A 14,891-nucleotide genomic window follows, 5' to 3' on the forward strand; every position below is an offset into this window, starting at 1 on the left:
TTCTTTTTTTTTTTTTAAACAAAACCATTCAATTTGTGAGAAATCAGGAAATATTTAAACTCTTGAAGCAAATTAATAATTGTAATGTGCATATTTACCTATTTCTCTTGTGTTTTATGGTAAAACCAAGAATCTGTACCACTGAAATCCACAAGGTGAGAGCAGGATTGTATTTCAAAACCTGACAGCTCACAAGCAAAAGTAGAATTCCATCTCTGAATAGTTGACCTGAATTAATAAAGTAAAATTAATAACTTTTTTGAATCAGGAAAGTTCTGCTTATGTCTTTCTCATAACTGAACACTTTTGTAATTAAGAAAAAATAGAATCTTATTTATTATCACTATGTTTTCAGGTTAGAGAGGTGTTTCATCTGCAAGGCAATTTCTATACATTCTTTTCCTTCCTTTCATTCCAGCATGATGATCCCTGGAAATGCTGCAGGTGTGGCCAAGCAGTTCCTCCGCTGTGTGTTCCATCAGCTGGCTCCCAATGGCATCTTCCCCCAGCTCTTCCAGAGCAATATTAAAGGTGATCTACAGTACCTGAGTACATTTCTGACCCCTACAGTTACCCCTGTGTGAACACCTAGTGAAAAAATGTCATTCCAATTTCAGATGGAAGTTTCTTACGGACCTTAGCCACATCCCTTATGGACTTCAGTGAGCTGAGTTCTATTGCTGCTCTAAGCCAGCTGTTAGAGGTATGTTGGCTATCCCACTATTAATGTTACTGGCTTTATTAAGCATTACCAGACTTACTGAAGCCACCTCTCCTCATGCATTAGGAGTTCAAACTTATATCACTGAAAGCAATGTGAATTTTTAATTTTTTTAAATTTTTTGTCACTGGAAGTTCACCATTTTTCTTCTGGGTTTTATTCTCACTGATAGCTTTTTTTCTTTTCTTTTTTTTCCCACAGACCAGCTCCTGGAGCTGTCTTATTCCTTAGCAGCTTAGGCCATCTCTTTCCCTGCACTATTTCTGGTGTTTGGAAATGTTTATCCTCCTATATTGGCTTTCTCATCTGTGTCAGATGGCACTTTCTTTAAATAATCCAGAGATCTATTGCCTGCTTTCTGCCAACTTCCTTCTGTGCTCTTGGCTTGTTTCTATTGTAACTTTTAGCATCCCACGAGTACTAGTCACTTCCATACTCCTGCTCTTCCAAGAACATAGGTGTTCCTTCAAACACAAACAGAATCCAAAGATTCTGATAGAACTTTAAAACTATGTACATCTTTCCAGTCCTGTCCTTCATACACAAGCCAAAAAATTGTGCATCACTTACTGAACATTAATGGCTTCTTCAAAATTAGCCAAAGGAAAATATGGACAAGCTACTGGTTAATATGAGTTGTGCTTTCTTTTTTTAGTGCCATGACAATATAAGCAGCATAAGAGTTAGGACCTCGTGTATAAAATTTTCTCTCAAAGTTCAGTATCTTAAGCTTTTGATATTGAAATCTCTTGGTCATACTTTAGGAAATGAACTAGACTTAACTATCACAAACTCAGGTGAAATTCCTCAGACAACATTTCATCATTAGTACTATACAGGATGTAAATAGTATTTAATATGAAAAATTAACCTCTGAAGTTCCAAATATTGTTTAAGCGGCCATTTGTTTATAGTTGTCATTTTGTTTCCCAGGGTTTAAATAACAAAAAGAATTTACCAGCAGGGGGTGCGATGCTACGCTGTTTGGAAAATATTGCTACCTTTATGGAAGCCTTGCCAATGGATTCTCCCAGCAACCTTTGGACTACAATTAGTAATCAGTTTCAGACCTTCCTTACCAAACTCCCTTGTGTTTTGCCACTTAAGGTACGATATAGACGTTTGAAATGAGCTTTACTAGCATTGGTCAGGATGTCCAGAAACAGTGGGAAAGTTGTGGATGAGAGCCAGAGTACAGGTGGTTTTGAATGCTTTCTAATGATGCAACTAATGTTTACAGAAGACTACATTTATTGTACTCCCAATCTATCTCCTTTAATAATATTTAATAATAGGAAGCAATAACAACTCTGACCAGGAAGGTACTCCTTCACTCTTTGTTAGATATTTTTTCCCTTCTACGCTTTCCATAACCCGACTTTGTCAGAGTAGATTACTGCATTTGAGAGAATCAGTGTTTTGGCATCTGTTTGGCTTTAACTGTTAAAACTAACTAAATCTTAAAAGAAGGCCAGCACAACCTAATTAATTTGCTAAAAGTACACAATACTCAGACAGGCAGAGTAAAATGTGAGACTACTGGAACTATTCCCATAGCTGGGCCCAGCCTGCTTGTTTGACCATGGCTATATATGGATGGAAACTGAATGTATATGAAAACTGAAACTAGAAGTTTTGGGCTCTTATTCTTGAGTGCTCAAAGCAGAGAGGCCTTATTTCCTACTGTATGCATTTCGTGATGTTTTTTTTAGTTAACACACAAAAAAGTTTCTGATTCTTTCTAGTAAACATGGAATTCTGATACTCTTATTCTGACTTCTTTTCTCTCAGCATGAATGGGCCAAGCAATAATTTCTTCTGTGCAAAGGCATGTTGATCAGTGTGAGCTGAAGGATCCAGCATCTAACTTTGTAAATTACTTTTTAAATTGTGTCACTCTCAAGCTATATGAAAAATTAAATTCCTTGGTTCTGCCCATTTAGATGGAGTGTTTACTATGATTTCCCTTTATTTGTGGGAAATGTCATTAGTGGTAGAAATAAAACAATCACCTGTCCTCCAGGGTCATATATGACTCTTTGCTCTTCTAGACGTTTGCACCTGGGACAAGGTGAGACAAAGGACAGATCCTTGAAATTCCGCTCACTGTTGCAACCTGTGTGATTTACACAGAAGAAAAATCAATTGCACCTTAGGGAACATATCTAATGGGGCCTCTGGAGCAGCTATTGCCAGAGCTTATTCTAATGCCATGGGGCCCAGCCCTATCTTGATATACAGGGAAATATCATAGTCCAGGACAATCACAGAAGTGAGATAGATGGTGCTAATTCACTCAGTTTTTAAATCCATTTTCACTACAGTGGGAATGTATTTCAAGGAGATTTTTGTAATACAAAAGGTAAATGTAAGTGTTCTAAAACCAGCACTTTTATCAAATTTTCTTGAGACTTCAGGTAGTTATGCTACCATTGAGGGGATATGATTACATGTTCAGAGATAAGTAATAATTGAGGCAAAGTAACTAAAAATCAGTCGAGATCATTTTTCAGAATTCACCTGTAGCTTATTAATAGCTGCCACCACTAAAAGTAAGAGATGTACACAGAAAGGTACTAACTTTTTTTCCCTTCAAAATTTCCACAGTGTTCTTTAGATTCTAGTTTAAGAATAATGATTTGCTTGCTGAAGATACCTACCACTAGTGCCACTAGGGTAAGTTTCAAGAACATTCTGTTGCCTCCTGTTCAACCAGCCTGCATTATTCTGCAAATGTGTTTTTATGCACTAGCTAGGAAAACATAATACTTAAGCATAAAATTGTGCAATCTGATGCATGGTGGAGAATGGTAAGAGCTTTGGAACCTTGGTTACTGTGAAGTGTGGGTAGGATTGCATTCATTTGTGGGTGTGAGTGTGTATCTTAAAGATTTGATATTCTCCACTAAAAAAAAAAAAAAAGTAACGAACTTCCTCAGAGGCCAATTCAGCAGTTCTCACTAGCACAGTTCGTCTGAGATCAGTAAGGTTCTCCTGTATAAGCACTGTAGAATCTCTGATGTCTCGTAAACACTAGAGAATAAGCTTTAAAAAATTCTTTTTTTTTCTAATTTGTTGTACAAGCATGAAGTTACTTGGTAGATAGAATAGCCATTTGACTGAAGCAGTGTAGATCACAGCAAAATCGTTTCTGAACAATAATGCTGGTGTTCCATTCAGATATATCTGAGATGGAATGCCTTTTGTTTTGCTGAGCAACCAGTTCTGATTTCCCTAAATCATGTCATTGCAGAGTCTTCTGGAGCCTTTTTCAAAATTACTAAGTTTTGTCATTCAGAATGCTGTCTTCACTTTGGCCTACCTGGTGGAACTGTGTGGTTTGTGCTACCGAGCCTTCACTAAGGTAACAATGAGATTATATCTTCCATTGGAGACCACTGAAAATAGGACAGACAAAGTCCTACTACCATCAAGTAGGATATTTGTGAGTGAAGATGAAATCAGTGTCAAGTTTCAAACATGTTAACGGTTTTAATGTAGCTTGGCTAATCAAGTAGCGATGATGATGCAGCACCTATCAATAACACTGAATTTCACATTCCCAGTATAAATAGTTAAAGGGAACCTACTGAAAGCATTGCTCAGAAAAAGAGCTTTGATATGATTTCACAACTTTTGAAAATGTTTCCCTCTTAGAGATGACATTTGGTATTCATGCGTGACTGTCTGTATAATCGTATATTTCCTAGTGCACGGATTTAGCCACATATTTTATACAATAAAAACCTAAATATTCCTAATAGTGCCACTTGAAAGCCAAGCTGTGAGGGGAGTTAGCAGATTGCTGATCGCAGCGGAATACTCCACAAGTTAGGATCCTGTTTAATTCTGTATTAAGTATCTCACTTTGGTGTGCATAGCTCTCAGCTGAGTAGAAAAGAAAACAAAACATCTGGAGAAAGTTTTTAAGATTCTGGTTGAAAGATACAGTATACAAATAACACTCAGTTACTTGTCAGCTTCATTTTTATTGCAATTGGTGAAAAGTTAACATCACTTAATGCATGCAACACTTAAAATCACTGAATATGCATTAACAATGAAACAAAAAAAGCAATGATACTCTCACAGAAAAGATGCACCACAAGATAATACAAAATCCTTTCACCAAATGCAATGGGTTGAAGCATTAAGAGAAACTATTAGTATGTTTAATTGCAGAAAGCAAATATTACTTTTTTGTCTCATTTGAAAGAGAAGAATTTGTGAAAGAAAAAAACCCCTGAGTACAGAAGAGATTCTCCAATTACTGGAAGTAATTTGAGTTAGATCTATAGTTCAGGCTTTGGGCAAAGCAAAGTAAAATGAGAAAAATGTTAACTGAGAATTGGCTGAGATTTCACTGAAACAGTAAAAAAAACCCCACACATTTAAAGTTGAAACAACTGCTGCATTTGAGATCTGATAAGGCAATTTCGTGTATGCCTTCTAAAGCAAATGGTGAAATACAGGAAGTATTTCACTCCCCTCATACTGCCTCCATAGTTTCAGTTATTTAATTAAAATTTTATTAAAACATGATATTAAACAACCTAGTGTTTTTCTTGCATGCTTCCTGGTTCAATATTCTATAACTGTATTGTGTCTTAATTGCATGCAGGAAGCTAGGATTATAGCACTTGGTAAAAGCTCCTTGATTTAGTTTAATGCAACCTTGTGACCCATAAATGGAATCATTAGTGAATGTTCTCCTGCAATTTTTAGCCACAAAACGCTTAATTTAGTGGAACTTCATAATACATTATCCAAGTTATTACTTGAAAATAGGCGTGCTTGAAGAAAGCGTGCCTGGTTTTACATTGGAAAAAACAAATTAATGAATGCTTTTAGAAAAAAAACAGCTAGTTGTACTCTCTGTGCAGTGGACAATTCTGTAACCGAATAGTGCTGTTTGTGATAGAATACCACGTAGAAGCAAATTGCAGGAGGAAAATAATTTGAGAGCATTACAACTATTCAGAATTAATTGTTAGTTTTTACTGGCTCAAACAAAACTTACAGAACAACTTGCAGCTGTAGTATGAAGGAATTTTGTCTCTTCCAGCAGCAAACCACTTTAATGTATACTTCAAGGAGAGGAATGCTGCCTGACCACTCGAAATCCTTTTTGTTTTTTTAATCATCAACAGTTTCCTAATATCTTGTGGCAGAAATATCTCCGTATCTTTGAGTCTGAAGATTCACATCAGTTTGATATATGTCCTTGTCTGAGATTCTGTTCCAGCTCAGCAATTTGTTTTTTTTCAATGCTTTTGGAACTCTAAGTTGAGAATAGCGTCTCTTTTTTAGATTGTCATCATCTTACCTTCAGTTTTCCTCTCAAGTCTCTTAGGAATACTTTTTGGCTTTCTTAACTCCTATAGCTACTGACGCTTCATTCTAAACTTAGTGTTTTACTATCATACTGTTGTTACCAATATACTGTTTAGTAAATGGAGTATTCCACTGAACTGTACATACTAAGGTTTTCCTATTGAAATTTTGGAAGAACTGAGGGTATATCCTCAGTATTTTTAATTACTGCAGTAGCAACGGAGGCAAATATAAAGACTTTCTGCTTTCTCATGGATTATTTGGAGAGATAGCATGTTACTCTGTTAAACCAAATAAAAAACCTGTTCTGTTTACTAAGTTTGGACCCTAAGGTACTGTTTGAAACAAGTTTTGATAGTTTTACATTCTACACATCTGCATTTGCAAAGTCATAGTTCAACGTTTGCAAGGCATTTGAGAGGGTAGCTTTGGCTGAACAGAAACTGGAGGAGTTCCATCCTTGATTCTTTGGTACCATGTTTACATGTCTGCTCTGGGCTTTATTCTCATGGAGCTAATGTGACTTCGCACTGCTGTGGCAGAAAATGAGGTTCTTATACATATTTATCAGCAGCAGAATGATAGTATTGAGGCGACTTCAGTAGGAAGTGAGCTCTGGGCCATTGACTTCAGTGTCATTACTCCTGATTAACAGCAGGAAGTAAGAGGTCAGATGTCTAAAAACATTTTGCTCGATTTTCCTTCATCTGTCTATGCTTAAAAAACATTAAGAATTTTGACAGGTAGGAGTAGTTTGAGAAAGAGTTGTCTCTCTGTTTTATCATCCTTAAGGCCAAGGAAAGCTGGGATTCATGAGGCCTCTCTTTCTTTTCTAGTGTTCTGACAAAGCAATTTACCAATTACATTCTGTGTAGCTTAGGTGTTAGTTTCTAATGTGGTTGAATGCTTTTGGCAAGAATTCTACCTCTCTCCCAGCATGTGCAGGCTACTATGTTGGATTGCTGATAGAAAATTCTGTCCAGTGTGTTGGGGCATGTAATTATTAACTGCATTGTGTATGTTTCTCAGAACTATGAAAGCAGATGACAGTAGGAAGAGTCACTGTTTGAGGAATAGACATTCCAGCAGGTCATCAGTGTCCTCTTTTGCCTTGAGTATTACGTACCATTCTTGTTCCCCATGCTCAATAATGATATAATAGAACTGGAGAAAGTTCAGGTAAAAGTAACAAGAATGAAGAAGTTGTGGAGTGAGCTCCATATGAAGAGCAGCTAAGTCAGTCTCTTCAATCTGACAAAGCAACAACTGATCATTCCCATCAGCGACAGAGGTTTGTAAAGTCACAAGTGAACCAGACAGAAGTGGATAATATCATGCTATCCTTGAGCAAGGACATATTAAGTAGGAGCTAGTGTCAAAGCAAGTAAAATGAAGTGGTTCTTCAAACGACTTCTTGCCAAATAATGCTGGTTCTGAAAATTGACATGGCACAAGTGGTTGGCTGACGTGCACATGGAAGAGAAATCTGAGAGTTACAAATCAAACAGAAGCCATATTGACCTCAGATGTCCCCTGAGCAGAAAATAGTCGGTGGCTATGAGAGCAATAGTGGGAATTATACATGCTTGCCCTGCTTTTATTCTTCTCTTGGCATCTGCTTATGGCATTGTTGGAGATAAGTTACTGAGGACATTATATGATCAGAGCACCATTCATGCATGTAGGATGTGAGGATGTGTGACTGAGTATTTGTCTCCTCAAGACATTGTTTCATAATACAGCTGAGCTGATCCAGTGTTTGCTGCTTTTTTTTTTTTTTTTTTTAAGTTTAGCTGCATAGACTGCTGCAGTATGGGACTCATTCCATCAGCTATATGTACTATCTGAAAATGTGTCATCAGATCATGTGCTCCATGTAATGGAAAAATCAAAATTCTGCTTGTATAGGCCAAAACAGAAATTTAAGTCAGGTCTTTCATTCACAGACTCCATGTCAGACATACCATTCTGCTGTTCTAGTGCCTTTTTCCAACTCAAAGGTTGATATTTAAAATCTGTTTTCATTAAAAGACATGTCGATGCTGTGGGAGGCACTTGCTTGGCTTTGTGTTACCCAAATACAGTGTGGTGATATCATCTTTCTGAGGAACAATGGTGACTGGCTTCTCAGTCTGTGCTAATCAAAGCTCAGTTTTCCAGCTACTCATATCCTCCATCTCCTTTCATTTTAGTTGCATTTGCTACTGCGTGCAGCTGGAAATAAGCTGCAAAATGACTTCACATATTAAGCCTTACAATCCTTCTTTGGGGAAGAAAAGAGCATTATTCCATTTTGCAGATGTCACAGAGGAACTGAGACCCTTACTAAATGAAAAGTTAGAAGTTTAACTTACTCAAGTGAGCAGGCAAGTGCTTGAGATTTACAAGACAAGAGATAATAAACTTTAAATCATAAACACATTTTGGAACATGTTTTTCTTATTAGAAAACATTTTTTCTTCTCTAATGTTCACTTGAAAGAGAGCTCAATGTAAGTCTCTCTGCTGATCAAAGTTCTTGAGTTGTGGAGGTCACTGACAGGCTATGGATTTGTTTCACATTTTTTATCTTATCTTATGAAGTAAGAGAATGTCAAAGTAAGATATGTAACAAGCTGCTCTTATCTCTTGAACCGCCTTGCTGTTTCAGCTCTACAGCTCTATTCTTAGGCTTCTGTGTTCTAATTTCCATTGGCTGGTTTTTTTACCATGTGTTTTAAATGTTTCTGTTTTAGCAGCTGTAGCCAAAATGGTTTTTATTGTGAAAGTGGAAAAGTACTGCTAGTCTAATGAATGAAAATCAGTGTTAAAACTGTCTTACTGCGCACAACCTTATTTTAAGAGGAAATGATAACAAAAAAATATATGGTAAAATCTAAACCACTCTAGTGAGAGAACAGTGCTAAAGACTATTTCCAGGTTGGTTTTCCTCTGTCAATCCTTACTACTTTCCTTTTCCTGTCTATATGGAAGTAAGCAGTGACATCTACCCAGCTTGCCTTTGCTATATGACTGTCTTATAAAATCTGTCATGTATGAAATATATTATTATTATTATTATTATTATTATATATTATTGATGTCTGTTCTATCTGATCTTTAGAATTTCAAAAATGTGGAATTTTGTAAGATAGTAACAAAAAGTACACTTCTATAACTTACATTTTTGAATGTAGATGAAAAGTTATTGCTGTAGTTTACTAGTGGGTGCCAGTGAATTTCAGAACATTTATAATACTATGTTCTTCTTTTGCAGGAAAGGGACAAATTCTACTTGACACGCAGCGTCATACTAGAGTTATTGCAGGCACTGAAGTTAAAATCACCATTACCAGACATGAATCTATTGCTGTTGGTCCAGGTACAGAAGATCTACCTCATGTTATTCTCATCTGGATTGTATCTCAGTCCAAATTCAACAAAAAAGAATTTACAAGTTCAGCATGGTTACTGAAAATACCAGCAATGTCAGGCTCTGACAGTTTGCTTTTTTAATTTTTGATCTCAGACTTCTATTTTGAGTCCCAATTCCAATAATTTAACCATTAACTGCTTTCTGTCTTAGTAGTGCAGAGATTCAGTTTGATAGCATGTGCATTAGTGTTTGTCAACTTGACTGACTTCTCCTAGATTAAAGAAGAGGTCAATCTTTTTTGCACTGTTCCATTATATAGCTTTGTCCTGTGGCTATCTATCCTGAAGGATGACAAAGCACCTTAATTTCTGTAATCTAATCAATCCAGAATTTGCCATTTAGGATTGCAAGCATAACCCTTCAGTCTTGGCAGTAGTAGTTAGCTGATAAACACTTGTGCTTCACATTGAGCCAATCACCAGATAAAGTCATCAAAGAAAACTCTCTCCTATATGCAGAAAGAGAAACTGATAATTGCCAGTACTCTCCTTCTAGAATTGTTCCTATATGCGATACGTGCTTTAGGATGCATTCATACCTTCCCAAGAGCAGCCAGTGTGATTATAAGGGTCTTGTATAGCCTTTCAGAGGCTAATGAAGTAAGTCATATTTACTGATATCCAAAGCTTCTTTTGTCCTGTCAGTCATAAAGAACATGGTCTGTATTCAGGCCCACTAAGTGCAAATTGGCAACCCTCAGTAGTATGTGGTCTAGTGTCAAATTGAATTGAAATACCATAGTAGCCACTTAGTATATCCTAGGCATTGTAGTAACTTTAAAAAAGGTGATATTAAAAACAAACATGTGTCTATGTGAATTTTCTTTAATGTTATTAATGGAATGGAAGGCTCAATGTACAACTTTACCACAGAAATCCCACACAATATTCATTTAAATTGAATGGCATTATGGACTTAAAACTGTACCGAAGGTAATACCAAATGAAAATGATTTCCATTTTCAAGGTAGTCTCTTCTGCATTAACTTGTTAGCTTCCATACAAGGTTCTATACAGACAGTGCATACAGAAAACTGAGAGTCAATTAAAATGTTCAGAATAAAGGAGCTAGAAGTGTTTTATTTTAATGATAGATCAGCTGTGGGCTGACAAAGGAGTTTCTAGGAATGTATGTTTGACACCCACATTTATTCCAGATTGTATGGTGCCTTCAGTGTAACTGTTGACATCTGTGCAAAAATGAGCACAACTGTATCCCACTTTACAAACAATGAGAATTTTAACCAGCTCATCCCAATTCCAGATAGATATCCTGGATGTTAAGGGTCAAAAAAGTCTGTCTCTTCAATTTGTCCTAGCAAATTAAAGCCGTCGTCTACATGCTGCAGCTCCGTGGGTTTCCATAGGAACTGCTTCTTCACCCAGTGTTTTGTTTCCCAGTACCTTTCTCCTACTCACATTTCATCAGCATATATCTTCAGGATTTCCAATGATTTTAAATTATATTAACCTCATTAGGATTTGCATGTTCAGTCATCCTCTAAAGATCGGTACACTTGACCTGTTTTGTTTAGGTTACTCACGTTTCTGCACAGATCTTCAGCTGCTGTAAATCTAGTGGTTCCAATTTATGTCTTTGTGAAGATCTGATCTGCTAATTACTGACTGCAACAATTTAAGGTCACATACATAATACATTATTAGGAATATATATTTTTACAACTCTGATTATAAGCGTAGTATAATGCAGATAATGATGTTATATAGTTAATTCACTTAATTCAGAAGACACTGCATCTTAAACATTATGCTCCATCTGTATCTTATCAGACAATGTTAAGAAGAGATGTGGTAATGATTTGCCCATTCCTCATCTTTTTGCAGCAGAGACAACATAAATCACAGTGAATTGGACTGGAAATGAAAGAAATTTTCTTGTTGCATCTGTTTTCTCCATCTTGTGACTGCATTGTGAATTTAAGAAAGATCCTTGTACATGGCAGTCAGATGCTGAGAAATATAAGCTAAGTAAGGCCCAATTGCTCATTAAAAATGTAATGTTCAGCTGTTTTTCACAAATAAATTAATATTTTGTTTAATCCAAACTCCCCTGTGCAATAGATGCAGGAAGCTTAAAAGAGTCCAGTAGCAATAGCTTTGTTTGCTGCTGCTGCAACAGTTTTCTCTTTTGGATACAGGAAACGTTAGGAGAAAATCTGTCACCTGTTCGCTTAAGCTCACTGATGGGTCTTCTGTTAAAACAGAAACTGAGTGTCCTGGTTGCTGCTTAAGCTAAGAGAAAGTCTGGATCAACATAGCCCATAAATATAAGGCTTTCTTTTACTTTTGTATAATGATTAGAGCTCAGACAAGAAGAGCATTAGGCCACTTAACAACTGAAATATGAGTTGCGTTTTTATTTTTTCTGTGTAATTTATTCTGGTGTAAAATTTCTAAGTAAAAGAAGAGTTTTAAGTGGATCCTGGCCTATGTCTGATGATATCTAATTATTAATCTAAACTCAGATATATCTTTCTATTATTTATCCCAAAGTAGAGATTGTTGGTCAAGTCATAGGTCTGACGTGTTTCCAGGTCTTTGGTAGGCAGTCTGAATTCAGATTAAATCTCTGAAGGGTACAGCCTGTGGAACTGCAAGAATAAATGTTTTGGAAATATTTTCATGGATAGCTTCAGCCACTGAAAGCACTGCTAACACATAGGCATTAGATAATGAAGAATATTGTGTAGTCAATATCTTTCTCACTTTGTAAAGGTACTACTGTATTCATTTTCAAGAAAGAAAATTAAGACTTATAATTTAGCTTGCTGGTTCTTCTTTTCAGTCTGCTCTTTGTTAGAAAGCTTCCTTGCATCATGATAGACAGAAATTACTCAAGTGCAAATAGAGTTTAGTACAAGTTTTAGGCAAGAGCAAGTCATCTGTACATTGCCAAATGCATTATTGAAGCATAAAGATTAAATAATGATATTAGTGGATCTAATGTATGAATGATGTGGACAGCAGAGATTTGAAATTTAAAGAAAAAAAAAAAAGACAAAGAAAGCAAGGGAAATAAAAGCATAATTCAGCCAAGTAGAGATAGTCTTGTATAACAGAATGATGCTGATCTTGTATTTTTATTTTTTTGGCCTTTATTATGCACAGGTTATCTTATATTGTACCAGTGTGTACATATGTTCTCAATTTGAAAACTGTTCATATAATTCATCATTGTAGAACTTCAGTAAAAGCACTGTAGTGTCATAGTAAAGAACATGGCAATCTGCCTTATTTTTCTCTATCTTGTTTTAATCTGGGATGGAAGAAGAGTGTTTGATATATGCAGGGAATGGCATGTATACCTATTAATGATTATAAAGAGGGATTTGATTTTATATTATATTCTTTAAATTGATTCTGTCCAGCACATGTGTTAATGAAACACACTTAAGTCAGAATTTTTCTTTAAAATTACTCATTTATAATGGCGAACAAATGAAATTGGTAATAAAGGAAGAGAACTCTACAGGCAAATTACAGCAAATATAAGCAAGTAGAGATCTGAAATGATCTTAATAAAGCCACGGACAACTTATTAGTGTCTTCAGGTTGCTCTATAAATTATTAAAAAATAATTCATCTTTAATTTCTTCTTAGTTTGTTTGTGCAGATGCTGGAACTAAACTAGCTGAGTCAACAATCTTGCATAAACAGATGATTGCCTCACTGCCTGGAGTAAGTACTGAATCAAAAATTCATCTTTGAGTTTTGGTTTTTAAAATTATGTCTTATCAGCTCGTAATGGTTCACTTGAATGTTCTTTCTTTTTCATTTCTTCTGTGGTTGGCAAGGTGTGTTGCATCCAGTAGCTGATAGGCTTCTTCCTTTTTATGAATGTTGAAAGGTTTTGGACTTGACGCTGCTTCTCTTACTTTTGCTAATGATCTTTAGTCCCATGTCTGAATTTAGCTGGAGCCTGTATTCAAGTAGCTCTTTAATAATGCCTTTCCTTTCCTCCCAACAGAGTGTTTTAATTTACACGTGGTTTAAGTAAGTAGATGACATTGCTGTAAAAAGGTTTGATAGGAAAATGATCATTTCAGAAAAAAAATTAAGGAACCAAGTAGCTCACTGCTTGAATGAAACAGGAACTCAGAGGGAAGATTTTTGTGATGGAACGTTATTATTCAGAGGTCTGAGTATGATATCTTTTATAATTCTGTTATTCAATACTCCACATAAAGTGGATGGAGGATATGCTGACAGGGCTGTCAGTGACCTTTTTTACTGTTTGTTACTCTGTCAAGGGAACTGGCAGGCATAGCATTTGAAAAAACAGAAAGTGGTATAATTCAACAGCAAGTAGATTGATATTAACTTAGGAAAATGGGAATCATCTGGATGAATTGCTTAAAAATAGAATGCTAACTGTTTTTTGAATTTCAGACACTAAAACTCAATTATGGCTTAATAAATTTGTGGTCAAAAATAAATCTGATTCATTTGTGCACTCAGCTTCTGTATTTCAAAGCACAGGTGATTAAATAAAGGTCAAAGAAGAATATCTCCCCCCTCTATAAACATTTTGCAATATTTTGTGCTGAGCCTATGTCTTGGGGTTTGACTGGGTTTTTGTTTTGTTTTGTTCTTCTACTGTAGGAAGAAAGATACCAAATTTAATAATTTCATCCTATATCCTCTAAAGTTAGTCAGACCCTAAAATTGAGGCAAATATAAAGACTTGATTTTGAGGAATGTTGGACATTTCTAGTTCCCTTTGAATTCAGCCAGAATCATCTTCACCTCTGATTATTAAAATATAAACATTATATGATACCTTGTGGTCAGCCATATCATCTTCTGAAAGCTTTTCTCCAGATTTCTCTGGTTTGGAAACCTTTATTTAATCTGACAGCTTTGTTACATTGAGTACTGTGCACATCTTGGGCACGTCTTATACTAGCCAAAAGCCAAACTGGCATTTTTCATTGTTCTGGGAAAGGGACTATGAAAATTTGTGCTGTGGGAATGCAAGTGCCACATTGAATCCTTTTGTTTTCCCTTTGGAGTTTTCTTGCTCTGGCATGCATTACTTCTCAGTGCTTACGCGGTTATGCTCAAATTCATATAGTTCATAAGAATTGGATTTATTCCTTCTCTCCCTTGCATCCTCCTTTCAAAATTATGACTAACTTGAGTGCTGTATGAGTTTACTACAGGAATAGCCCAGAAAAATTTGTTAGTTAAAAAATCAACCAACCAGCCAACCTACCAACAAACAAAAAACCCAACCCAAACAACAAAAAAACCTAACAAATTTTAGTGTTCATTTCAGTGATGCTTACACAGAAAATACACTAGGCCAATCATTTACCCTGTTTTTCCACCATGATTCATGTGAGCATAAGAGCAGTCTTATTAAAATCCTTAAAATTATCCTTACAAAATTCAGTCTGTGA

The 14,891-nt window shown here is 35.8% G+C and overlaps 1 protein-coding gene across 11 annotated transcripts in view; it reads left to right on the forward strand.

The window, feature by feature from the left end:
- The window catches only part of UNC79 (unc-79 homolog, NALCN channel complex subunit), a 100,836-nt gene that overhangs the window by 71,281 nt on the left and 14,664 nt on the right, over nt 1–14,891 (forward strand). For all 11 annotated transcript variants that reach the window (XM_052694540.1, XM_052694534.1, XM_052694538.1 and 8 more), the window contains 7 exons: nt 419–531; nt 618–703; nt 1,655–1,828; nt 3,329–3,397; nt 3,975–4,085; nt 9,311–9,415; nt 13,090–13,167. In XM_052694540.1, the coding sequence (XP_052550500.1) occupies nt 419–531; nt 618–703; nt 1,655–1,828; nt 3,329–3,397; nt 3,975–4,085; nt 9,311–9,415; nt 13,090–13,167 (736 nt within the window). The remainder of the gene's footprint in view (nt 1–418; nt 532–617; nt 704–1,654; nt 1,829–3,328; nt 3,398–3,974; nt 4,086–9,310; nt 9,416–13,089; nt 13,168–14,891) is intronic.

This window comes from Tympanuchus pallidicinctus, unplaced genomic scaffold (genome assembly GCF_026119805.1).
Source record: "Tympanuchus pallidicinctus isolate F22 unplaced genomic scaffold, pur_lepc_1.0 scaffold3, whole genome shotgun sequence".
Lineage (NCBI taxonomy): Eukaryota > Metazoa > Chordata > Aves > Galliformes > Phasianidae > Tympanuchus > Tympanuchus pallidicinctus.